Genomic DNA, 24820 nt, shown 5'->3' with positions numbered 1-24820 from the left:
TGTGAAAATGTTAAGCTGGAGAGGTCCAGTAGGCAGTTAGAAGGGGCCTGGATCTCAGGAGGGGCGTGGCTAGATGTGTCATCGTGGGAACCACCATCCCATAGAGACGGTGAAGGGTTTGGATAGACAAGGTGAGTTGAATAACTGTTCATCTTTTGCTCTATCAGCTTTTCCAGGTGGCCTATGTTTTAATCAAATTTGCAAATTCTCCTCGCCCTGATCTTTGGGTCTTGGAAAGATCTGTTGACTTTGGAAGCACCTACTCACCTTGGCAATATTTTGCTCGTAAGTAGTCTTACCTACCATGTTATGAGGGGTTTGAATTATTTACAGCAGATCGAGACTGTAGGTTTAACTAGAAAGTTAACCTTTCAGTGTGGGGCATCAGGGGCTGGTCTGTTTTAACTTTCTAGCTTACCCTCGGAACATCCGCTTCTCAAGCATGTGTGCATGAGTACCAGGGGTACACATGTATAACTGGGGTTGAAACACCTTTTATGATAATGGTTCTTGCTACTATTCAGGGCGAAGTAGTGTATCTATAGGGCTTCCCAGGTGGCGCTTGTGGTAGAGAACTTGGCTGTCAATGCAGGAGACATAAGACATGCGGGTTTGATCCCTGGGTCAGGAGGATCCCCTGGAGGAGGGCATGGTAACCCACTCCAGTATTCTTGCCTGGAGAATCCCATGGACAGAGGAGCCTGATGGGCTGCCGTCCTTGGGGTTGCAAAGACTTGGGGCACTACTGAAGCCACTTAGCATGCATGTACACAGTGTATCTGTAACTGGGCCAGAGCTTCATTCCATTTCCTTTTATGTAGATCTAGGAAGTAAGTTCCATCTTTATGAATCCTGCCTTTTCACGTTACTTACCTTGACCTTGTCATCTTCACTAATGAAGAATGTCTGAGTCTCTGAACCCTATGATGAATTGAAGTGGACCGGAATCTTGCTATAAAGGCATTGGGTTTTCCAGGAATGCTCCTTAGAGGGTAAACTTGTCTAAGGAAGAGTGAAGATTTAGAATGAAATCTTCAGACTATTCCTGTTGAAAGTTGCAACAGGGCTTTCAGTGGCCAATATATATATATATTTTAATAAATTTATTTATTTTAATTGGAGGTTAGTGGCCAGTATTTAAGTGGCCTGAAATGGCTTGGTTTTTCTTTCATGAATTAAGAATTTCATTCTAAGATTACATCTAAATATCTTAAATGCTTCTCTGGTCTTTCCCTTTTTGTGTATTTTCTTAAGGAAACATAAGATTTCTTAAGAAATTTAAAAGAGGACAATATTTTATTGTATAATATTAACATTTCCTTCCCAGATTCTAAAGTAGACTGTTTGAAACAGTTTGGGCAGGAAGCAAACAGGGCTGTCACCCAAGATGATGATGTACTTTGTACTACGGAATATTCCCGGATTGTGCCTTTGGAAAATGGTGAGGTAAGTAGCTTTGGGAGGCCTTGAGAGATAAGACTTAAATATGAACATGAAGATGCACATTTTTTTATAATTGTGAAACTTGCATTTTCGAGCAAATTTAACATAGATGAAAAGAAACCACGTTGAAAATGCCCAGACTGAGTTGCTGGAAATTCTTGTGGTTTTTTTTTTTTGTTTGTTTGTTTAATTGAACTATAATTGACAGTGGAAATTCTATTTGAGGTCTTTGATTTTTTCTTGGGAAGTCAGGATTCTGCCTCCAAGGCCCATAGGTCTTAGATTCTCTTTTCTATTGGAATATTAAAAAAATCACTGTGGATCACTGGTGATTGCGGTGAAGACCCCTCCCACTGCTTCACAAACACCTTGTCTCCCGTAGGAGTAGGGGGATGAAGGGGTGGTGGCCGAGCTAAGCCTGATCCTTTTTGGCAGGATCGGTGTCATTTGTCGGGGAGGGTTGCATGTCTTCCTTGCGAAGTCAGCCAGGCTATTGTTAGGGAAGATGAGAAAATAGCATGGTGGGAATCAGAGAAGAATTCCATGGAGTGAATTTCAAGTGAGCGTCTTTGAAGGGTGTCAGTCTCATTCTCCTTAGGGAGGGAGATCTTTCTTGAGCAGCTGTATCCAGTATCTTCCAGTGATGGGTCAGTGGTTCATGTCTTAATAAATGGTTGGGGCTTGGACTTCATCTCCTCAAGCTTTAAAACAAAACTTGGGTGGTCCAGTGGTAAAGAATTCACTTGCCAATGCAGGGGACATGGGTGTGATCTCTGGTCTGGGAAGATTTCACATGCCCCAGGCCAACTAACCCTGCATGCTGCAACTACTGAGCCCACACTGCAGAGCATGTTCTTTGCAACAAAAGAAGCTGCTGCAATGAGAAGCCCTCGCACCACAGCTAGAGAATAGCCCCCGCTCACTGCAACTAGGGAAAGCCCACGTGCAGCAACAAAGAAGCAGTGCAATCATAAATAAATAAATTTAAAAATATAAAAAAAAATAAAAGCAAAACCTGGGTTTTGAATAGATTTCTTTGTCCCCTTCACTGTTTATATCCAGAGACTTCCTTTTTTCAACCTCATTTAGGTTTTTAGCTTCCTTTCTTTGATGCAGCTTGCAAAAAATGTTTCCTTATTTTCATAGATTTTGACATTATACTTTCAACATCTCATAGTGTTTATAGCTCCACAACATGGATACAGCAAAGGGTTTGTGAATGGAAATGGTTTACAGAACCCAAGAGCCCAGGTTTTGAAACATCAAATGACTCCAAGAAACCAAGAGTTTTGGAGCTTTATTGTGTGTGTGCTAAATCACTTTAGTCATGTCTGACTCTTTGTGGACTGTAGCCCACCAGGCTCCTCTGTCCCTGGGATTCTCCAGGCAAGAATACTAGAGCGGGTTGCCATGCCCTCCTCCAGGGGATCTTCCCGACCCAGGGATTGAACCTACGTTTCTTACATCTCCTGCATTGGCAGCTGGTTCTTTACCACTAGCTCCACCTGGGAAATCTTTGATAAAAGGACTTTTTTTCTCCTCTATGTGTGTGTGTGGTGGTCCTTTTAGGTTGTGGTGTCCTTGATAAATGGTCGACCAGGTGCAAAAAATTTTACTTTCTCTCACACCCTGAGGGAATTCACCAAGGCCACAAACATCCGCCTACGTTTTCTCCGAACCAACACCCTTCTTGGACACCTCATCTCCAAAGCACAGAGAGATCCAACCGTCACCCGGCGGGTGAGTAGCACTCTTCAGTGCCAGGACAGCAGCTTTTGGTACTTTGTTTGCTTGTTGAATTCATTGCCTCCAACTCTTTCAAGTAAGCTTGCTTTTTTTTTTTTCCCCCAAATTGGAGTTTAGTTGATTTATAACGGTGTGTTAGTTTCTGCTGTGCAGCCAAGTGGATCAGTTTTATATGTACATAATGCCCTGTTTTTTAGATTTCCCTCCTATTTAGGTCATCACAGAGCATTGAGTAATGTTCCCTGCGTGCTATAGTAGTTTTCATAGTTACCTGCTGCTGCTGCTAAGTCGCTTCAGTCATGTCCGACTCTGTGTGACCCCATAGACAGCAGCCCACCAGGCTCCCCCGTCCCTGGAATTCTCCAGGCAAGAACACTGGAGTGGGTTGCCGTTTCCTTCTCCAATGCATGAAAGTGAAAAGTGAAAGTGAAGTCGCTCAGTCGTGTCCCACTTTTTGCGACCCCATGGTCTGCAGTCCACCGGGCTCCTCCGTCCATGGGATTTTCCAGGCAGAAGTCCTGGAGTGGGGTGCCATCGCCTTCTCTGCTCATAGTTTCCTAGTAGCATATATGTCAATCCCAGTCTCCCGATTCATCCCACCTCCCCTTCCCCCTTGGATGTTCGTATGTTTGTTCTCTGCATCTGTGCTTTTGAGTAAACTTTACAGCCAGTAATGTCAGAGAAGATATTCTTGTCTGAAATATGAGGTGCAGTTTAGAAGTTTGGCTGTTAAAGATGAATCATCATATTCAAAGAAGATGAAAGGCAAAAGATGTCAGCCACCCTGGTATTAGTCTGCTGTTACAACAAATAGCCCTCAAGTGTCAGGAATGAATACAATAAAGGTTTAGTTTTTGCTCATGTCACAGTCTGATATGGGGTCAGCAGATGAGATCAGTGCCACATGGTCATTCAGGGACCCAGGCTGTTTCCGTGTAGAGCCACAGCCATCCTAGGATGTCAGACCCCAGGTCCTCCTCGCATTCTCTGCACCTGGTCAGCTGATGAGGGAAAAGAGAGAGAGCATAGGGAGGACGAGTCTCCTAACCACACAGCTCACTGCCATTGGCAGGAACTGGCTGTGGGACCCGTTGGACGTGCAGGAGGCTGGGTGATGCGATGGAGAAAAGCGAGGGGTACAGGCATTGGTGAACATCAGCACTCCCTGCTCATGTTAGGTGGCCATCCCTCACTCTCAGTGTCAGGAAGTCCCCTGACTCCTGGGCACAGCAGAGTAAATATCCCTAGTTCATTCTCCTCCCATCCTCTGATCCCCTCCCCGGGCCTCCCAGTGGTCAAATCTGGCAGGAGGCTGAAGGAAAAGAGACCCTTGTCATCCCATAAAGTTCGGCCCCTAGGCAAAGTGCAGGATGGAGGGGGGTGCATGGTGGACTTGGGAGGGTGAATGGAAGATGCCAGCTCTATTTTATCAAGTCTGGCTTCTTATGTAGGTAATTCAGAGGGCCGGGACAGGAAGGGAGAGAGAAAACTCAAGCTTCGCTACGGTTTTGAGTTTTCTGAAAAGGCCAGTCCTCTGGAGTGTGGGTGGCCTGTTTCCTACAATTTCAGCCCCCTTAGCTGCCTATGAGCTGCTGTACGTGGGAACTACAACTGGATCCGAGGGTGGAATTTTCAAGGGAATCCGGGGCTTTCTGATCAACTGTAGCCAGACTGTTTCCATTCCTCTGCATTTGGAGCCTCACCACAGATGTCCTCAGCACATTTTTTTTGTGTGTGTGTCTTTTTGAGGGTTATAAGGATACTCCTATATATGCAGATTTCTTTTCACTTAGATGAATATAGTCTTCTCTATTAAGTAATTTTTAATTGGAGTGTAATTGGTTTACCATGTTGTTTCTGCTGTACAATGAAGTGAATCAGCTGTATGTATACATACATCCCCTCCCTCTGGGACCTCCCTCCCACCCCGGATCCCACCCCTCTAGGTCATCACAGGGCTCTAAGTTGAGTTCCCTAGTATACAGCAGCTTCCCACTACCTGTCTGTTTTACACCTGGTAGTGTATATATCTGGAGAAGGCATTGGCCCCCCACTCCAGTGTTCTTGCCTGGAAAATCCCATGGACGGAGGAGCCTGGTGGGCTGCCGTGTATGGGGTTGCACAGAGTCAGACACGACTGAGCGGCTTCACTTTCATGCATTGGAGAAGGAAATGGCAACCCACTCCAGTGTTCTTGCCTGGAGAATCCCAGGGATGGGGGAGCCTGGTGGGCGGTCTATGGGGTCGCACAGAGTCGGACACGACTGAAGTGACGTAGCAGCAGCAGTGTATATATGTCAGTCCTCGTCTCCAAATTCTTCCCACCCTCCCGTTCCCACACTGTGTCCACACTGGAGTCTCTATTCCAAAAGTCCCTGGGCAGATGAATGGATAAAGATGTGGTACTTGTATATAATGGGGCATCACTCAGCCATTAAAAGGAACAAAATTGGGTCATTTGTAGAGACGTGGGTCTAGACTTTGTCATACAGAGTGAAGTAAGTCAGAAAGAGGAAAACAAACATTGTATATTAACACATATATGTGGAACCTGGAAGAATGCTACAAGTGAACCAAGTAGTTTTTTATGGCGTGCACTGCATATATAACCCCCCTCCCCCAGTCTAGGTTGCTTCTTTAAGTTGAGGAGCCCAGAATACCAGCTGTTCTGTTACATGCAGCTGAGTGAAGGCAGATTGCGGGCTTCCCTCTTGCCACTGCTGCCCTAACCCGTGTGCACAGAGAAACTCCTGTGGTGAAAGCTTCTGAGTGTGCACTTGTCTCAGAAAGCTCTCCAATGCTGCATTTATCTGTATTGAGAAGAGGGGCTGTTAATGTCTTCAGACTAAGTAAGACATGGCCAGGAAGCTAAGACACCGCACAGCTTTTAGTGAGGAGATGGAACAGAGCCCCAGCTTGGAGTGAGTAGGGAGGTTTAGGATGACTAACCTCAGCGACAGCTAACAGATACAAAGCACCTCTTGTCCTTGTGTGTTCAAAGACTTCCTAACAGATATTCTTGCTGGTGACATCACCTCAGTGAGAAAGATTATTTACACCCCCGACCCCCGAATTCCTTACTGAATCCTGTGCATCTCCAGCCAAGGGAAGGAAGGGAGCTGGCAGTTGGTGCCACCCATTGTCATGAATGGAGAGACCCCCGCCATGCTGGAGACATGCCCTGTCCGTGAGATGGCCACCCACATGGCTGGACTGGTTTAGGGGGCGAGCCTCAGCTGGGTCTGTAGCTATCTGGCCTTTTGGAGCTTGAACCTCCGCCTGTGGCTTTATTCAGCCTGCCATAGGCAAGCGGACGTCCATAGCTGCTGGTGGGCCCTGGCAGTCTCAGCGCTGTATCTAATCCATTTTGGTGAATATTGTTCTCCTTTCCTGGAACCTGTGCACAGTTGGTGCCAGATGTTTGATACAAAATTATATTTTTGGTAAACAGATAATGTGCAGTATATTGTGCACTATGTGGATGTCAGCTTTATATTAAAAAAAAAGAGAGAAGCTGGGAAGTGGGCAATCCCTTTCCCAAAGGCTATAGGGTGTGCTTCTTTTCCAAGGTAATTTCTCTTCATGCATTTAAAGCATTTATTTAGAAACTTTTCAAAGTTCAGTTTTATTTTTAAAGATTTTTTTTTAATGTGGACTATTTTTAAAGTCTTCACTAAATTTGTTACAGTATTGTTTCTGTGTTATGTTTTGGCTTTTCAGTCATGAAGCATGTGGTATCTTAGCTCCCCAATCAGGGATCAAACCTGTGCACCCTGCATTGGAAGGTGAAGGCTTAACCACTGGACCACCAGGGAAGTTTCAGTTATTTTTTTTTATAATGTAACAAGTTTTGATCATTAGTCATGACAACTATACCATTTTCTTCATTTATTTTAATTTTTTTGTCTCTTGACCACATGTCATGTGGGATCTTAGTTCCCCGACCTGGGATTGAACCCACGTCCCCTGCATTGGAAGGCGGAGTCTTAACCACTGGACTGCCAGGGAAGTCCCAATTATTTTTTATAATGTAACAAGTATAGTTCGTTAGTTGTGACAGCTGTACCATTTTATTTATCTGTTTTTATTTTTTTTTATCTTTTGACCACATGGCATGTGAGATCTTAGTTCTGCGACCAGGGATTGAACCCACATCCCCTGTGTTGGCTGCACGGAGTCTTAAGCACTGGACCGCCAGGGTATTTTATTTTTTAAAATGGACAGATTCAGCAGGGTGCTATTACATTTGATTGGGGAATGTATTTCTTTTGCAAGAAAAGTTACATCCAAACATGGCTCCCTTTTGTGCTGAGGGAGGCTTAGGAGACAGGATGGAAGGGAAGAGGGTCAGTACAGGTGTGCGTTAAAGATTAGTAAAGTCTGTGTTGGGACTTAGTAAAACTGACAGGTTCTGTTTTCTGCTCTATAGTATTATTACAGCATAAAGGATATCAGCATCGGTGGGCGGTGTGTTTGCAACGGCCATGCTGAAGTATGCAATGCAAACAATCCTGAAAAACTGTGAGTACCTTGTGTAGATTTTTTTAGCTTTCTATGAATGTCTAATTGTTTCAGTGGTGTTGGCATCCTATTAAATACTTCTAAGTTCCTTCCCTCGACAGGAATGTTTCAACATCAACACGAAGATGATGTGTGTGTCTCCTCTCCATCCCAACACCCCCTTTCCCACCCCCGCTCCAGACGGTGCCCCAGGCAGCCACAGACAGTTGAGTGCAATTGGCAGGAGAAATGTTTGTCATCCCGGGTGTATGTTTTCAAATCCTTTTTCATCTTTAAAATTGTGGTATAATACATATAAAGTTTACCATCTTAGCCATTCTTAAGTGGGGGCAGTTTAAGTTCATTGGTGTTCAGTACATCACAGTTGTGCAGCCAACCTCCAGAACTCTCTTCACCTTGCAGAACTGAGGCTGTTTACACACCGCTGCATTCTGTCCTCTCACAGCCCCTGGCAACACCATTCTACTTTCTGTCTCTATGAATTTGTCTACTCTGAGTGTCTCATAGAAGACACAGTATTGTCTCTTTGTGACTGGTTTATTTCACTTAGTATGATGTCCTCGTAGCATGTGTCAGAATTTCCTTCCTTTTTAAGACTGAATAGTGTTTCATTATGTATACACTGCATTTTACTGACCCCTTCATCTGTTGATGGACACAGGTCACTGCCACCTTTTATCTGTCATGAATAATTCTGCTATGAACGTCAGTGTAACTCTGGGCATATTTCACGTATAACAAGATGCGTGTATCTCTAATGTTGTGTTCTGCAGTGTATGGATGTTGCGTGTGCTGCTCTGCAGCATGTGTGTAAGTGTGGCCAGGTGTGCTCGGTCGTGTCCAGCTCTTTGTGACCCCATGGACTGTAGCCCACCCGGCTCCTCTGTCCATGGGATTTTTCAGGCAAGAAGTCTGGAGTGGGTTGCCATTTCCTCCTCCAAGGGATCTTCCCAATCAAGAGATCAAACCTGTGTCTCTCTGCAATTGTATGCACTCACATTAATCACTTCTAGAAGGATGCTCTGAAGAGCCAGAAATGACCAGATGCTAGATATAGTAATGTTTGTCTCTCAGTGTTTTAATTTAAAGTGTTCAATTCCCCATAGCAGCATTTACCAGGGGTACATTTTACTGTTAGTCAAGTTCAAGTTTGTGCATGGCTACACAATGCTAAGGCCTAGCTACAGGTTTGCTAAGGCCTAGCTACACGTACAGCTACCAGTGTATGTGGTAAGTTGGTGATGCCCTTCTGCCCAACTTGAAACAATCTCTAATGCTATCAGCCCCCTTTCAGGGATCAGGTGGTAACTCTCTGAAATAGCACTGTGAATCTATCAACCGACCAGTCCTTAATCAGTAAGGGTTTGCTTATTAATGATCAAATATCCCTGCCATGTAACCTCCTGAACGGTTGGGCCCTCAGGCACTAGAAGCCGGATCAGGGAAGTCCAGAGTTGGAAGAGAAGGAGAAAAGAGTTCTCTGTAGGTCTCTGAGCCTGAGATAAAGTGGTGCCCTGTGGGAGAGGAGAGGAGGAGCAGTCATTGGAGAGAGGCCAAGCTTCCCGTTTGGATGAGCTGCTGGCCCTGTGGTCTTGGCAGACCTGCAGGGGCTCTGTACTCCGCAGTGAATTGTTCCCGGCATGTGTCATTGGACAAAATACCTCTCCGTCCCTCAGTGAAAGGCTCAGAGAGCCACTGGTCTACATTAGCACAACTGCCTTGCCTCCCCATCTGCTGGTTGGCTTCTGCCCAACAGGCTGACCTGCGCAGATGATTCATGGAAGGGGATTCAGTGACCTAACAGAGGGAGCCACAGCTGGGCAATCAGCAATCAAGTAGAACCCGTGGCAAGGCAAAAGAGGACTTTAATCAAGTTGTGGGTACAAGGCTGACTTTGATGTCCAGAAATGTGGAAGGATCATGGGTTTAATTCTGAGCTTCCTAGTAGTCAACTCAAAAAGGGAAACCTGTGCAGTTTCATATTTCACTATGATCATAATCTAAAAAGTATCAGTAGTATAGGAGAAGGTGAATGTTGACACTGGGGCCAGATGAGACCTGTACCTGGAGGTGTATGGAATGGTCATGAAGAGGATTCTCCAGTCAACAATATATTCAGTAACATCCTTCCAATAGGCACAGGGGTAAATTTTCTACATCAGTCATCAGCCTGGGCTGAGAGAGGATCAGCAAAAGCAATTATTTGGGGGTGGCGACATGATACAAACAGGTTCCCAGCTCTCTCTTCTTTTTCTGTACTCAATATGGATCTCCCTGTAAGAGCAGTCGGGCACTCCGCTGGTGGTCCAATGGTAAAGAATCTGCCTGCCAATGCAGGGGATGCAGGTTCGATCCCTGGTCAGGGAAGATTCTACGTGCCGAGGAGCAGCTAAGCCTGAGCATCTCGCTGCTGAGCCTGCACTCTAGAGCCTGGGAGCTTCACCAAGAGAAGCCACTGCAATGAGAAACCTGAGCATTGAAATAAAGAGGAGCCCCCGCCCGCCAGCACTAGAGAAAAGCCTGCACACGACAGTGAAGACCCACTGCTGCCAAAAGCAAATACGTGTTGTTTTTTTTTTTAAAGAGAGAGTAGTTGGACTCCATAATACCAGAAAAAGAAAAAAAAAAAAAGAATAATAAGACTGTATGTTCTTTAAGCAGTTTGCCCTAAATGTTTGTTCAGTCCAGCTTAAGCAAATACCTCATTGGCAATGAGCTGAAAGTGCATCTCTGACCAAAACCCATTTGGACTCTAGGTGTTCTGTGCTGCCAGTTAAATCTGTGTCCATCTGCTTTAACAGGCAGCTGAGTTGGGAGAAGGATGATGCCTTTTCTTAGGAGAGTAACATTCCCATCTCCCCTGGGAAGGATTAATGGGATCCCCACGGGCACAGCCAAGAATTTTCTTAGACTCTGTTTTGAATACTCTTTCAAGCACAGATGAATGGAAGCTCAGAGCTTGGAGTTCTAATTCAGTGCCATGACTATAGCTATTTCATTTAAGCCTAGAAACATTTTAAGGCACGTCTATAGTGGAAAAGCTATGACAAACCTAGACATCGTATTAAAAAGCAGAGACATTAAAAAAAAAAAAAAAAGCAGACAACACACCCCTTTGCTAACAAAGTTTCGTATAGTCAAAGCTATGGTTTTTCCAGTAATCATGGATGGATGTGAAAGTTGCGTCATAAAGAAGGCTGAGCACCAAAGAACTGATGCTTTCAAATTGTGGTGCTGGAGAAGACTCTTGAGAGTCCCTTGGACTGCAAGGAGAGCAAACCAGTCAATTCAACCCTGAATGTTCATTGGAAGTGTTGTAGCCATGTGTTCCGGGAAATAAACTCACTCAGAAGGACAGTGCAGATAGTGGAATGCAGTTTATTACAGTGGTGGGCCCAAGGCAGAGTCTCCTCTTAGCCAAGGACCTCGACCAGTTTCTGTGAAACCTTATATACCCTAAGTGTACGCGCTCAAACCCACCTCCCCAAATTCTCTGAAACTAGTCTGAACAAAGGAAAGATACAATCAAAGTTAACCTGTGATTTGTATGCCTTAAACCTGTGATTCATATGCTTTAAGCCTAGGTCGTTAACAGTGGACAACTATCAGTAGGCCTGTAGTCATACCCCAATAAGCTTAATAGAATTTATGATTCTATTCGGTTACACAGATAATTAGGATATTCTTTTAGGCAACGGAGTGTCTAGGTATGAGCCCTGGGGCTCTTCCATCCGGAGGGGTCTGCTTTTCCAGTTGGTATGTCATTTCCATAGATACTGGGCTTATAGCTCAAAGTCCACAGTCTGTTCCAGGATGGAATCCTGCTTTCAAGATGGAGCCTGTTCTGTCTGTTTCCTCCTTCAGAAGGACTGATGCTGAAACTGAAGCTCCAATAGTTTGGCCACCTGATGCAAAGAGCCGAGTCATTGGAAAAGACCCAGATGCTGGGAAAGATTGAGGGCAGGAGTAGAAGAGGGTGACAGAGGGTGAGATGGTTGGATGACATCAACAACTCAATGGATGTGAATTTGAGCAAACTCCGGGAGATAATGGAGGACAGAAAAGCCTGGAATGCTGCAGTCTATGGAGTCACAGGCTTCCCTGATGGCTCAGATGGTAAAGTGTCTAACTGTGGGAGACCTGGGTTTGATCCCTGGGTCGGGAAGATCCCCTGGAGATGGAAATGGCAACCCACTGCAGTACTCTTGCCTGGAGAATTCCATGGACTGAGGAGCCTGGTAGGCTGCATCCATGGGGTCACAAAGAGTCGGACATGATTGAGCGAACTTCACTTTCACTTTCGTGGAGTCACAAAGAGTCAGACACGACTTAGCAATTGAAAAACAACAAAATAGTTCTTTGAAATAGATATTTTGTGTTTACCCCATTGCCTTGCTGAGTAATCTGAGCTGTGGCCCAGTGATGGAGCTGTTTTTTGGAGCTGGACCCTTCAAGCAGGGTTCTCTGAGATGTTGTGAGTGACTGTCTCCTGCATTCTTTGTACCTCTGGGCCAGACACCAGGTTGAAAGTTAGAAATCTGACCCATCTCACAGGTGACTCTAGATTTTTGTGAAGATGTTGATACTCCGCACACCTCAGTACCCTCAGCACTTGCTCCTGTGTCGATTTATCATTATATAAGGTGGTAGAGAAGAGCTGGGAGTTTGAAGTCAGACAAACTTCAGTTTGAAATCTGGCTCTCTGTTGACCATCTCCTGAGTTTTGGCAAATATTTAAATATCTCTGGATATTAGTGTCACCACCTGTAAAGTGGAGTTAATAAGCAGGATGGAAGGACTTGAAATAACGTATGCAAAGTGCTTTGTTCTCATAGTCACGCAGTGGTACCATAGGTGACCATGATGACTCACTTTTTTACATGGGAGCAGCTGATCTTCAATTTAAAAAAAAAACAGCTTTTCGGTAATAGATCTGCTTTGTCATATGCCCAGGTTTCGGTGTGAATGCCAGCACAATACTTGCGGGGAGACGTGTGATCGCTGTTGCACGGGGTACAGTCAGAGGCGTTGGCGGCCCGCCACGGGGAAGCAGAGCAATGAGTGTGAAGGTGAGCCCTGGAGGAGGGACCCTGGGGCGCAAGGCCCCGCCCATGACCCCCCCTCCCTCATTTCTGCCTGAGGACTGAACGCATGCGTGCTCAGTTGCTTCAGTTGTGTCCAACTCTGTGCAACCTTATGGACTGTAGCCCGCCAGGCTTCTCTGTTCATGGGATTTCCCAGGCAAGTATATTGGAGTGGGTTGCCATGCCCTCCTCCAAGGAATCTTCCCAACCCAGGGATCGAACCCACATCTCTTATGTCTCCATTGGTAGGCGGGTTCTTCTAGTGCCACCTGGGAAGCCTGCCTAAGGACTGAGGGCAGTGTTTTTCCTGTGCTAGTGAACAGGGCAGGATCATGTCAATCTCGGGAGTCAGAACTGTCCATCCCAATGAGTAACTCACCGACTGGAGGTAGAAGTGCCCCACTCTAAATTCAGATAGAAATATGTGAACAAAAATAGCAACAATAATGACCATTAATATAAATATATATTAAACATTCACTGTATGCAAAGATTGGGCAGAGTGCTTTGGCAATTGGCCTCTCTTTTTAGCAATCTAAAATGCGATGCAGCCACTATTAAATTTTAAACCCTTACAGTTTCTTAGGATATGATACTGGGTTGGAATCCTGATTTTTTTGAGGACCGACATCCAGAGAAGGTGGTGAGATTGATGTCTAAACAGAGAACTGGAAGCACTGAGGGAATAGGACTGAGGGGGATGTAGGGTGGAGGGGACCAGGGAAGGAAGGAAGAAAGGCTAGAGGCTGCTTTTAATTACGGGCACAATATAAAGCAAAAAAAAAAAAAAAGTGTTATTTTAACAAACAAGCCCTATGAGAGCCAACTAAAGATTTTCTTTTAAACCCATCTTCTTAGAAATTCACATATTTATTCCATTTGCTAGAAATTAGAAACATTTTTTAACTTGTCATTATTGACTTTGGAGATTGTGGCTTATTTTTTCCTGAATATTCTTAGCATTTGAAGATGAATTTGCTTTTATGAAATGACCAAAAGGTGTTTGGATCCAGGTTTGTTGAACTAGGGGGCTTCCATGGTGGCTCAGACAGTAAAGAATCTGCCTGCAATGCAGGAGACCCAGGTTCGATCCTTGATTCAGGAAGATCCCCTCCTGGAGGAGGGCATGGCAACATACTCCAGTATTCTTGCCTGGAGAATTCCATGGACAGAGGAGCCTGGTAGGCTACATGCCATGGGGTCCCAAAGAGTTGGACACAACTGAGTGACTAACACTTTCACTTTGTTGTTGTTGTTTGAACTAGATGGGTAAGAAAGCATTTTGGCCAAAAAATTCTTGTAACTGTTAAGAAATAAGACTGTGATTTCTGTAACCAGCAGAATTACTTAGAATGCATTTCTGATGAGAAGTTCCAAGCGAGATTTGAGAGATGCTAGCCTTGTTGGAAGGTATGGATGCTCCCTGGGGGAATGCTCAGGTGATCTCTAGGTCCAGGGTGTTACCTGGATGGCCATTCTCACTTGATAGTCAAAGCTAACAGGTTCCTTTTCATTGAATCCCCTACTTCTTATCCCTAGATAATAAGGCCCAAAAGAGGGAAAAGTAATAATCAAGGATCGTTTCTTTCAACACTTTCAGATGCTGGTTTAAAATAGTTTGATTGAGTAAATGTTATCACATAAACTCCAACACTGGTCATATGATTTGTTTTCCAGACTAATGGAACCCCTCAGTGAATGACATGCTTACTCCAACATGTTTGATGACTTTTAAATAATTTCCTTTCATAAGTTTTTAACTTTCTTACACTTGCCAAAATTGTTAAAAATTACAGGCTGCATGTGGAAATCAGACCTAGTAAGATATTTGTTAGATGCTGTCTAAATTCCATGTGAGTTACTGCAATTCAAAATAAAGACCTCTGAAGAAATAACTGATGTAGTAAATAGAAATGCCTAAAAAAAATCATGGCACCCCTGAGGAAATGAAAATAAGAAAATGTTCAAGCTCTTAGAAACACGATTAACTGGGGACTTCCCTGATGGTCCAGTGGTTAGAACTTCACCTTCCAATGCAGGGGGCTGTGAGTTGGATTCCTGGTTGGGGAGCTAAGATCTGCATTCCTCAGGGCCAAAAAACCAAAACATAACACAGAAGCAATGCTGTAACATATTCAATAGAGACTTAAAAAAACAGGTTAATTTGGAATTCTAACTCAATCTTCTTCCCTAATAGATTTATCTGAGAACTTGATTAAAATATACAAATTCCTGGAAAGATAGAAAATTCAATCTAGGTGGAATGTAGTGAATATATATTCTACCTAAGAGACAAGAAGAATTTTACTTGTGTTAAATCTTTTTCACCTTGGCAATGATGAAAATCCTAAATGGGTTTAAACTATATTTTCTAATTTTATAAGTATCACATATTAATTGTAAATAATTTGGAAATTATTTCTTAAAGTAAAATCATTAATACTTTCATTACCCTAAGAGATCCACTATTAATATTTTGTTAGGTATTCTAGTATTTTTTCATACACAGTTTAAATGCTCAAGAGTATATTAATTTATACAATTTTATATCTGGATCTTTTTCACTTAGTATTTAAAAATATTTTCCCGTATCATTAAAAACTCTTTGACATACTTTGTGATGGCACATGGTATAGTCATTCTTGAGTCAAGTGTATCTAAAAAGTGTTTGTTTTGTTGAGTCCTTACTGTGTGCAGGGTACCATGCTCTATTACAAACGAAACATGAGCAGTGCTTGACTTCATAGAACTCAGTCAAGCAAATATACTGTTGTTTGCTTAGCCATTTCCCTGTGGTTAGATGTCAAGATTACCTCCATTGAATCACTATTATAGATAAAGCTGAGATGAAAGGCTTAGAATGTTGACTGAGAGAATAGATTTTGGAGTCACAGAAAGAAAAGTCAGGATTCTGCCTGTTTGACTTGTGAACTCTGTGAATGAATACTTCCCTTAACCTCTCTAAGCCTCAGCGTCCCCATCTGGGCTATGGACCTCATCATACCTCCCCTAGAAAGTTGTTATGTATATAAAATAAGATAATGCGTGTAGTGCTTTCCGTAGTATATCAGGAACTCAGTTATTCTTGACAGTAGGAGTAATAGTAATATTCACTTTGTGCAGCTTAACTGGCCTGTTGTAGTTCAGTCTTTATGACCCATATGACTCCATGAGCTGCAACATGCCAGGCTTCCCTGTCCATCACCGTCTCCTGCAGCTTGCTCAAACTCATGTCATTGAGTCAGTAATGCCATCCAACCATCTCCTCTGTCATCCCCTTCTCCTCCTGCCTTCGATCTTTCCCAGCATCAGGGTCTTTTCCAGTGAGTCAGCTCTTTGCATTAGGTGGCCAGAGTATTGGAGCTTCAGCTTCAGCACCGGTTCAGGGTTGACTTCCTTTAGGATTGACTGGTTTGATCTCCTTGGCATGTTGATTTATCTTAATTTGTTGTAATGACATATCTTATTTTTTTGAAAAGAGAAACTTTCTCCCAATTAATATTAAACAAGAGAAAGTATGAATTGCATATGGTTGTAGGCTGATCTTTGTGTAAAAGTCTCTAGAATTTTCCACTCAGGGTATCCATGGTGTTCCAGAATGGACTTTCTTGTAGTTCAGTGGGCAGTAATCCTCTCAGAGCAGGGGGTGCGGGGATTTACTGAGGCTCTCATAGTCGCGATGCAGTACTAACTTAGAATACTCTTTCCTTAGCATGCAACTGCCATGGACACTCCACCGACTGTTACTATGATCCGGATGTGGAGAGGCAGCAGGCAAGCTTGAATATCCAAGGCCTCTATGCAGGTGGAGGGGTCTGCATTAACTGTCAGGTAAGGCACTATTTAAGTCAGCCTAGGAAATGAACATTCAGGAAGCCCTACTCTAAAACAATATCACCAGCTTCCCTGGTGGCTGTGGTAAAGAATCTGCCTGCCAGTGCAGGAGAGATGGGATTGATCCCTAGTCCAGAAAGATAATGCATGTGCCACAGAGCAATTAAGCCTGTGTACCACAACTATAGAGCCTGTGCTGTAGAGCCTGGGAGCTGCAACTACTGATGCTCGTGTGCCCCAGAGCCCATACTCCACAGGAGAAGCCACTGCAATGAGAAGCCTGGCACCACAGCTGGAGTGTAGCCCTGGCTCACTGCAACTAGAAAAAAGCCCATACAGCAACAAAGACCCAGCACAGCCAAAAATAAATAAGTAAATAATATATATAATATATAAAAATATTTTAAAAAGACATTTATAAGAAATCTTAAAAATAAAAATAAATAAAATGATGTCAAGAAAGTGATATGCAATCGAAAGGATTTTCTGACACCCTTTCTCCACTTTTGTACATAGAAAGCCTGCTTAGCTAGATGTAATTTAGAGATTGTAGGGAAAATGGACTGAGGGATATTTGCCCAAACTGTTGATTAGATTTTTGGGCCTTTGCCTAATTGGAGGGGAGAATTCCTCTCATCTTGACTGCTATCCATGTTATAGTAGAAAGGCTCTGAGATAGGACAAATTCATATCAGTTTCCATGCTGACTTTAAATCCCATTTTCAAATGGATTCTGAGTCTAGAGGAAGTATGTCATGATCAGTTAATGATGTCTGCCATTGACATTGAAACCAAATAAGAACTGATTCTTCATCCCTTCTGTAGAATGATTGGGTTCACTGGAATTTAGCTAAGAGGAGGGTGTATGTATGTATATCTGCCTCGAGATATTCATTAAAAATTGTGTAAAATGTTCATGAATTTAGTCTATATTCTGTCTTATTTGCTTTTAGAAAGGTATTTTGTTAATGTTGCCATTAAAGAGGCACTTTACATGAGGTACCTATTTGTATGGAACCAGGGATATGACCAACCTAGATAGCGTATTCAAAAGCAGAGACACTACTTTGCTGACTAAGGTTCATCTAGTTAAGGCTATGGTTTTTCCTGTGGTCATGTATGGATGTGAGAGTTGGACTGTGAAGAAGGTTGAGCACCGAAGAATTGATGCTTTTGAACTGTGGTGTTGGAGAAGACTCTTGAGAGTCCCTTGGACTGCAAGGAGATCCAACCAGTCCATTCTGAAGGAGATCAGCCCTGGGATTTATTTGGAAGGAATGATGCTAAAGCTGAAACTCCAGTAGTTTGGCCACCTCATGCGGAGAGTTGACTCATTGGAAAAGACTCTGATGCTGGGAGGGATTGGGGGCAGGAGGAGAAGGGGACACAAAGGACGAGATGGCTGAATGGCATCACTGACTCGATGGACGTAAGTCTGAGTGAACTCCGGGAGTTGGTGATGGACAGGGATGCCTGGTGTGCTGCAATTCATGGGGTCGCAAAGAGTCAGACACGACTGAGCGACTGAACTGAACTGAAGTGAACTGAGGGATACACACCCTCAGAGAGACCCACCATTCTCTGCATGTCTCCCTCTCCACACATTTTATATCATCTGTCATCACAGTTAATTAAATACAAGTAAATATGCACCATAGGTTTGCTGTGAGTCATTGGGCTTTGTGAATAAGTGGAAGATCCCAGGATCTTGTTAAAGCTTTGTATTACAGGACCTTCTGTTGATTTGTGTGCACATAAAAGCTGCAGGTGCCCTGGACGGTCTGAAATTTGATGAAGGATATTTATGAAAACCCTATAATGGACGTCATGTTAGTGATGAAGTACTGAACTCTTTCCTTCTAGAGGTTGGGAACAAGAAAGGATTCTTGTGACAGTGTCCTGGAGGACCGAACCACTGCATAAGACGAGGGGAAAAAAAGTATTAAGGTCAGAAAGGAAGAAGCAGAACTAGTAGAACTGTTTCTATTTGGAGATGACACGATTGTTTATATAAAAAAGCCTAAGGATATACAAGACAATTACCAGAACCAGTAAGCGAATTTAGTAATGTTGTAGGGTACAATGACAATATAGAAAAACTAACTGTATTTATATATACTAGTAGCAAACAATAGGAAGATGAAATTAAAATTTGATTAAAAATAGTATTAAAAACCATAAAATGCTCAGGAACAAATTTAGCCAAAGACATGTAAGACCTCTCTGTTAAAGCTAAAAAGCTTTGCTGAGAGAAATCTAGAAAAAACTAAATAAAATAGAAAAAGGTAACATATTTATGGATTAGAAGACTCAGTAGTATTAAGATATCCGTTTTCCCCAAATTGCTGTACAAAGTTAATGGAAGTTCTTTTTTATTTTTTATAAAGACGTTGACATGTGGATTAAAGTTTATATGGTTATGTAAATGACCTAGAATATTCAAAGTTGTCTTGAAGAAACTAAATAAAACTGGAGAACGTATCATACTTCAAGATTAACTGTAAAGCTACAGTAACTAAAACACTGCTAGTGACATAAGGCTGGAAGCATAGATCAGCATAGCGCAACAGGAAGCACAGAAGCAGGCCCAGACTTGGGTCATTTTATGTCCACAATGGACATTTTATTTTTGATAAAAGTACCGAGGCAATCTAATGGCAGGAGGTGGGGAGAGAAGAGAAAGTCCTTTCAACAAATGGTTCTGGAGTAACTGAATTTTATATGGGGAAAAGGTTAACTTTGACCATTCATCTCAAACATACACAAAAAAATAAATTGATATGGATCAGACCCAAAATAAAGTTAAAACTTTAAGCTTTAGAGAAAAATATAGGAGATAATCCTTATGATTCAGAGGATGAGCAAAGTTTCCTTAGGTCACTGAAAACAATAACCATGAAAAATAAACAAATTAGACTTCATCAAAATGAAAAACTTCTGCTCACAAAAGGCACTGCAGAAAATGAATAGGCAAGACATGAATGGGGAGAAAATATTCCCAAAACATCAATCTGAAGATTGGTTGGTATCCAGGATGTATAAAGAACTCCCACAACTCAGTAATAAAAAGACAAATAACTTAATACAATTGCAAATGATTTGAATATCCACTTCACAGAAAGTGGATGTATGAATGGTCAATAAGCATACAATAAACACTTCATAAAAGTGGGTATATGAGTGGCCAATAAGTATATGAAGGGCTTAACGTCATTAGTCATCAGAAAAAAAATTGGGGCCCAAGTTCAACCTGATGTGCTCTATCAGAAGCCATAGTGGCCAACAACAGAGTTGAGGGGTCATTGGCATTTGATGGGAGAGGTGGACCACAGCCGTTTCCTATTTGCCCAAGACGTTTATGCATGTAAATGAAGTCAAAGACGTGGCCAATGTGGTTTTGACCTCAGTGTTAAAGTGAATTCAGACTTTAGCCCACAGGACAAGAAGTGGTAATAAATAAAAGTCTGTAATTAATAAAATCATATTAAAGGGAAGAGGATCCAGAAAGGGTCCTTGTTCTCTCTGTGTTCTATGCAGACTCCTTTTGAATCAGTGTGTTATATTTGTTTTTTAAAAATTTCTTATTGCCTTTCCTTTCATTAACGAAAGAATATTGTCCTTCTGATTGTTTCCAAATTGGGAAGGGGGACAGAATTGAGCTAGATCCATCATTTATAGTTCTTGGAAATTGATGGTGCATGCTGGGTAATTTGATTTTCTGGCAATTACAAGGATTAGCTGTGAAATATAAAAGGCTGCCTTGTATTGTACTTTAAAATGAGCTCTTGTGTGTGAGACACATGCCTACATTTTCCATTCTCATAGCAGAAATGTTTGGGAAATGGTTTCAGAGTAAAGCAAAGATAAAGTTTTGGAATGACGAGAGGAGGAGTTGTAGATGCAGTTTCTTTCAAAACTGAAGAAGATAAAAATACACACGTGGCCCTTTATTCCCAGGGTTAAACCTAAAGGTGATCTATTATCCATTCATCACTGTCGAATGAAGCTTGGAAGAGTGGCCCTCTGGAGTTTTTGCTCACTCAGATATCAGGTGCTTCAGTAAGAGGTAGTGAGGAAAACTTGGCCTGTTCAGTTCGTGGTCTCATTTCCTCTTCCAATGGGAAAAAATTTCAGAGCCAAGTTCGAGCCAGTGTCCTGTGATAGATCTTGGAGACTCAAGGTCAAGATCTGTGCTCTTTTTTTCTTCAGTGATTTTAACATTACAGTTGTGTATGACAGAATTATTTCTCAGGATGAATAGCACAAAATAAGGGCTTCTCCTGTATTCTTCCCTCTAAGTTTCTTTTGTTTCTTTCTAGCATAACACAGCCGGTGTAAACTGTGAGAAGTGTGCTAAGGGCTATTACCGCCCTTATGGCATTCCGGTCCACGCCCCCGATGGCTGCATTCGTAAGTTTCATTCCAATTTGGTGTGTCTTAGACTTCAGAGAGAACATTGGTCTAAATTATGATTGGCTAAAAATTCCTTTTGTTTTCTCTCTCTCTTCATATTATTGGTTCTACTCCACTAACTGTGTGACCTCAGTTACATGTGTCTCTGAGAATCAGATTTCTTCTATATAAATGCAAATGATAATCTAGTCTCTAAGATTAAGTGAATTGCTATCAAAACCACCTAGGAAGGGATTTCCCTGACAGTCCAGTGGTCAGGACTACGCTTCCAGTGCAGGGGTCATGGATTTGACCCCTGGTTAGGGAACTAAGATCCTACATGCCATATAGCATGGCCACAAAAGAAAAAATAAACAACAATAAGAAGAAAATAATTTTTTTAAAAAGAAACACCAAAAAAACACCTGGGAGAATACTGAGACTTGGGCCTGTCCCATACTAGGCCTGCAACAAATGTTTTCTGTTGTTTTGAAATGTTTCTGTGATCTCCAATAATTTCAGATTTCATCAGAATTAGCATAAGACACACAGCAATGGTTTCATAAGGATTTACGAATAGTCATAACATTCAAAATAGTTATGATTCATTGAGCCCTTGCTGTATACAAGGCATTGCCTAAATAATTTCACAAAGTTCTTTTCTCACAACAAACTTAATGTATTATTAGTCTCCTTTTTAGATGTAGAAAAATTGAAGGGTCTTAGTGGTTAAATATTTTCGCCCAGGTGACAGAACCACTAACTCGTAGGTTAGGATATTACTCATATCTGCCCAGTGCCGCTGTAACCTACCTCTTCCATTGTACAGAGAAACACTACTTTTTTCCCCCTGTGCAATTATCAGCCATAGATCAGATTATGGACTTTGTTTAGCATGTGAAAGTTCTTTGATTCAGTTAGAAAACAATTCCATTCCTGAAGTTGACTTCCATGCCCACCTTCCCCCCAGATTCATTCATTGTATCATTAAGGTTGGAGGGCATCATCATTGTTAAAAGTGGGTCTCTGTTTTCCCTTGATCTTCCACATCATCCCATCAAGTACGCCCATCATTTTTCTTGTGTTCACAAAAAACAGGCCTTGGCTAAGGAAAACAGGACATTGTGAATATAGTCTTGCCTTATTAGGAACCTCAGTTTTCTATCACTTTTCTAGTTTCTTTCTTTGTCACTGAAATGGTCTCCTGAAGGTATTAGAGGCATAGCATTAAGAAACCACTGGACACATGAGTAATAACAAATTAAACAAAGGACCTCAGGAGAGGCCAGGCTTGGGGGATGCTTGGTGCTCATGACTTCCACAGCCTCCCAGGTCCTCACTGCACAGGTACTCAGCTGAGCTGTGACAGTATTTTCACTGCCCAAGGTGAGGACTTTGGCTAGGTCAGGGGACATGAGGGCATTACCGAGCATTTTACAGCCCAAGTCTGTCCCTCTGGAGTGCAAACCTGACCATCATGTCGGTCACAAAAGCTGCCTTCAGTGAGTCTTATCATCTGATTCTAACATTTGGATTATGGGTGTGATCTTGCTGTGCTGTCCACGGATTATATATCAGTGTCTAGGCATCTCACACTCATGTCCACAACACAGCTGTGTAACGAGGAGCTCTCTGGACATTGGCAGCTGGCTCATAGCCAGGAGAGGCTCTGTCCACCCAGCCCCTCCAATGGGGGAACAGTGCCTTTTGCCTCTTGCATGGTGAGGTGGGTGGTGCTCACATCATAAACCACATCCCAGAGGCCTTCCCAGTGTGGCTGCTCATTAAAGCCAGTCTCTGAGGGCCGCGGGGTTGGGTCTCTGCAAACCGTCCACCAGCTATGAAGTGGAAAGCAGTGCCCTTTCAGGAACACATGTGGACCAATGATGAAGGACTGGATTGGCCAAAAAGTCAGTTTGGGTTTTTCCGTAGCACCTTATGAAAATACCCGAATGACCTTTTCAATCAACCCAGTAATAAGGACATTACGAAATATTGGCCTTAAGAGGTGCAATGAAGGACGGACCCTCTGAAACCGGGGTTTCTCTTAGCCTGCAGCTGCCACCCGGAGCGTGCAGAGGACTGTGAGCAGGGCTCCGGCCGCTGCACCTGCAGGCCCAACTTCCGCGGAGACCACTGTGAGGAGTGTGCGGCCGGCTACTATCATTTCCCAGTTTGCTCCAGTAAGTCCTGGTGGTAGAAGGGGAGGCCTGGCTCCTTGGCTCTTACCTGGGCTTTGTGCATCAACCCCTGAGGGCGTGGCAGGTGGGGTGGGGAAAGAAAGGGGGACAGAAATAGGGCCAGGAAGGCTGTATTGGGTTGGCCAAAACTACGTTCTTATTTTTCCGTAAGATGTTACAGGAAAACCCAGATGAATTTTTTGGCCAACCCAGTATTTGTGTGGAAGTGTTTCCCAAAGTTTGGAACATTACCTTTATATAAGTATGTTGTATATAAGTATGTTGTTGTATGTATGTATGTATGTATGTATGTATATGTAAGTATGTATGTATATAAGTATGTTGTACATAAGTATGTATGTTATTTATCTGCAAAGTATTAGGCTGTACCATAGACATGACCTAAGGGGCAAATATTGGCAATTTCAACGTAATAGTAATCCATGTGTGAAGTTTTTTTACATAAACCTAGAAAAAATGTCATGGGCTTCCAGATACTTGTTTGCACACACACGTGTGTATGTTGTATTTCTGGTGGGCAAGGGATGTTTCTGCTCTTACCCACTTTACAGGGGAGCCGCCCATCTCACCCTATTGTCATGACCTAAGAGAATGGCTCAGTACCTCAGAGAGAAGAAATAGTATCTGTTAGAAACACTGTAGAACAGGGAGCAAGTGTGTTAGTCGCTCAGTCATGTCTGTCTCTTTGGGACCCTGTGGACTATAGCCTCTGTCCACGGGATTCTCCAGGCAAGAATACAGGAGTGGGTTGCCATTCCGTTCTCCAGGGGATCTTCCCAACCCAGGGATGGAACCCAGGTCTCCCACATTGCAGGCAGATCCTTTACTGTCCTTACTGTCCGGAGAGCACGGAGCAGGAGAGTCTGAAATCTGCTGTGCAGGTTGGGGCAGGAGCCTGGTTCTGTTTGTTCTGCGTTAGCGTAGAAACTGGAGTTTGGTGTCAGGACAGAGAAACACTGTCTCAGGAAGAGGCTGCCACACTGAGACCTTAGTTGTTGCCCATTCCCACCTCACAGTTTTACTATCCTGGGAAAATCACATTGAGTTTTGAGGCTGTGCAGACAGGATGTGTGTGGCCCCATCTGGTGTGTAGTCACCATCTGGCCCCGTACCCACCTGCAGTCCCAGGGTTACTGTTCAGTAAGGACCCACTTCCACTGTTGAGTGTCCCAGTTTGGAGGACAAATTATATAACCATCTTAGAGTTAAAGGAGCCGACTTTTAAGCCCATACATAGCAATATTATCAGGGCTTAATCAGTTTAGAATCCTTAATTATTGGACAGAGGCTGAGCAGAAATTGTATTTTCATAAGCAAAGTTTTAGAGTAAAAACTTGTAAGGAAACATTTTTTAAAAACTAGTCTCAATTTTATATTAAAGAACAATAAAGATACTAAAGGGACTTCTCTGGTGGCCCAGTGGTTAAGAATCCACCTGCTAGTGCAGAGGACACAGGTTCAATTCCTGCTCCAGGAAGATTCCACATGCCTTGGGGCAGCTTGGCCTGTGCAACACAACTACGGAAGCCCACAAGCCTAGAGCCCGTGCTCTGCCACAGGAGAAGCCACCGCAGTGAGAAACCCACGCACACCAATGAA

General features: G+C 43.1%; 1 protein-coding gene across 3 annotated transcripts in view; it reads left to right on the top strand.

The window, feature by feature from the left end:
• LAMA3 (laminin subunit alpha 3) overlaps window positions 1–24820 on the top strand; it is a 253721-nt gene that overhangs the window by 60027 nt on the left and 168874 nt on the right. Inside the window, exons 3-10 of one of the 3 annotated variants that reach the window (XM_069569259.1) lie at window positions 168–285; window positions 1328–1446; window positions 3013–3183; window positions 7619–7710; window positions 12664–12779; window positions 16507–16625; window positions 20948–21038; window positions 23072–23203. In XM_069569259.1, the coding sequence (XP_069425360.1) occupies window positions 168–285; window positions 1328–1446; window positions 3013–3183; window positions 7619–7710; window positions 12664–12779; window positions 16507–16625; window positions 20948–21038; window positions 23072–23203 (958 nt within the window). Of the gene's footprint in view, window positions 1–167; window positions 286–1327; window positions 1447–3012; window positions 3184–7274; window positions 7389–7618; window positions 7711–12663; window positions 12780–16506; window positions 16626–20947; window positions 21039–23071; window positions 23204–24820 lie in introns of those variants that run through there. The other 2 variants (XM_069569260.1, XM_069569261.1) reach the window with 2 other exon arrangements.

The sequence above is a fragment of the Ovis canadensis genome, chromosome 23 (assembly GCF_042477335.2).
Source record: "Ovis canadensis isolate MfBH-ARS-UI-01 breed Bighorn chromosome 23, ARS-UI_OviCan_v2, whole genome shotgun sequence".
Classification (NCBI taxonomy): Eukaryota; Metazoa; Chordata; class Mammalia; order Artiodactyla; family Bovidae; genus Ovis; species Ovis canadensis.
This window is presented reverse-complemented; position numbering and strand designations above follow the sequence as displayed.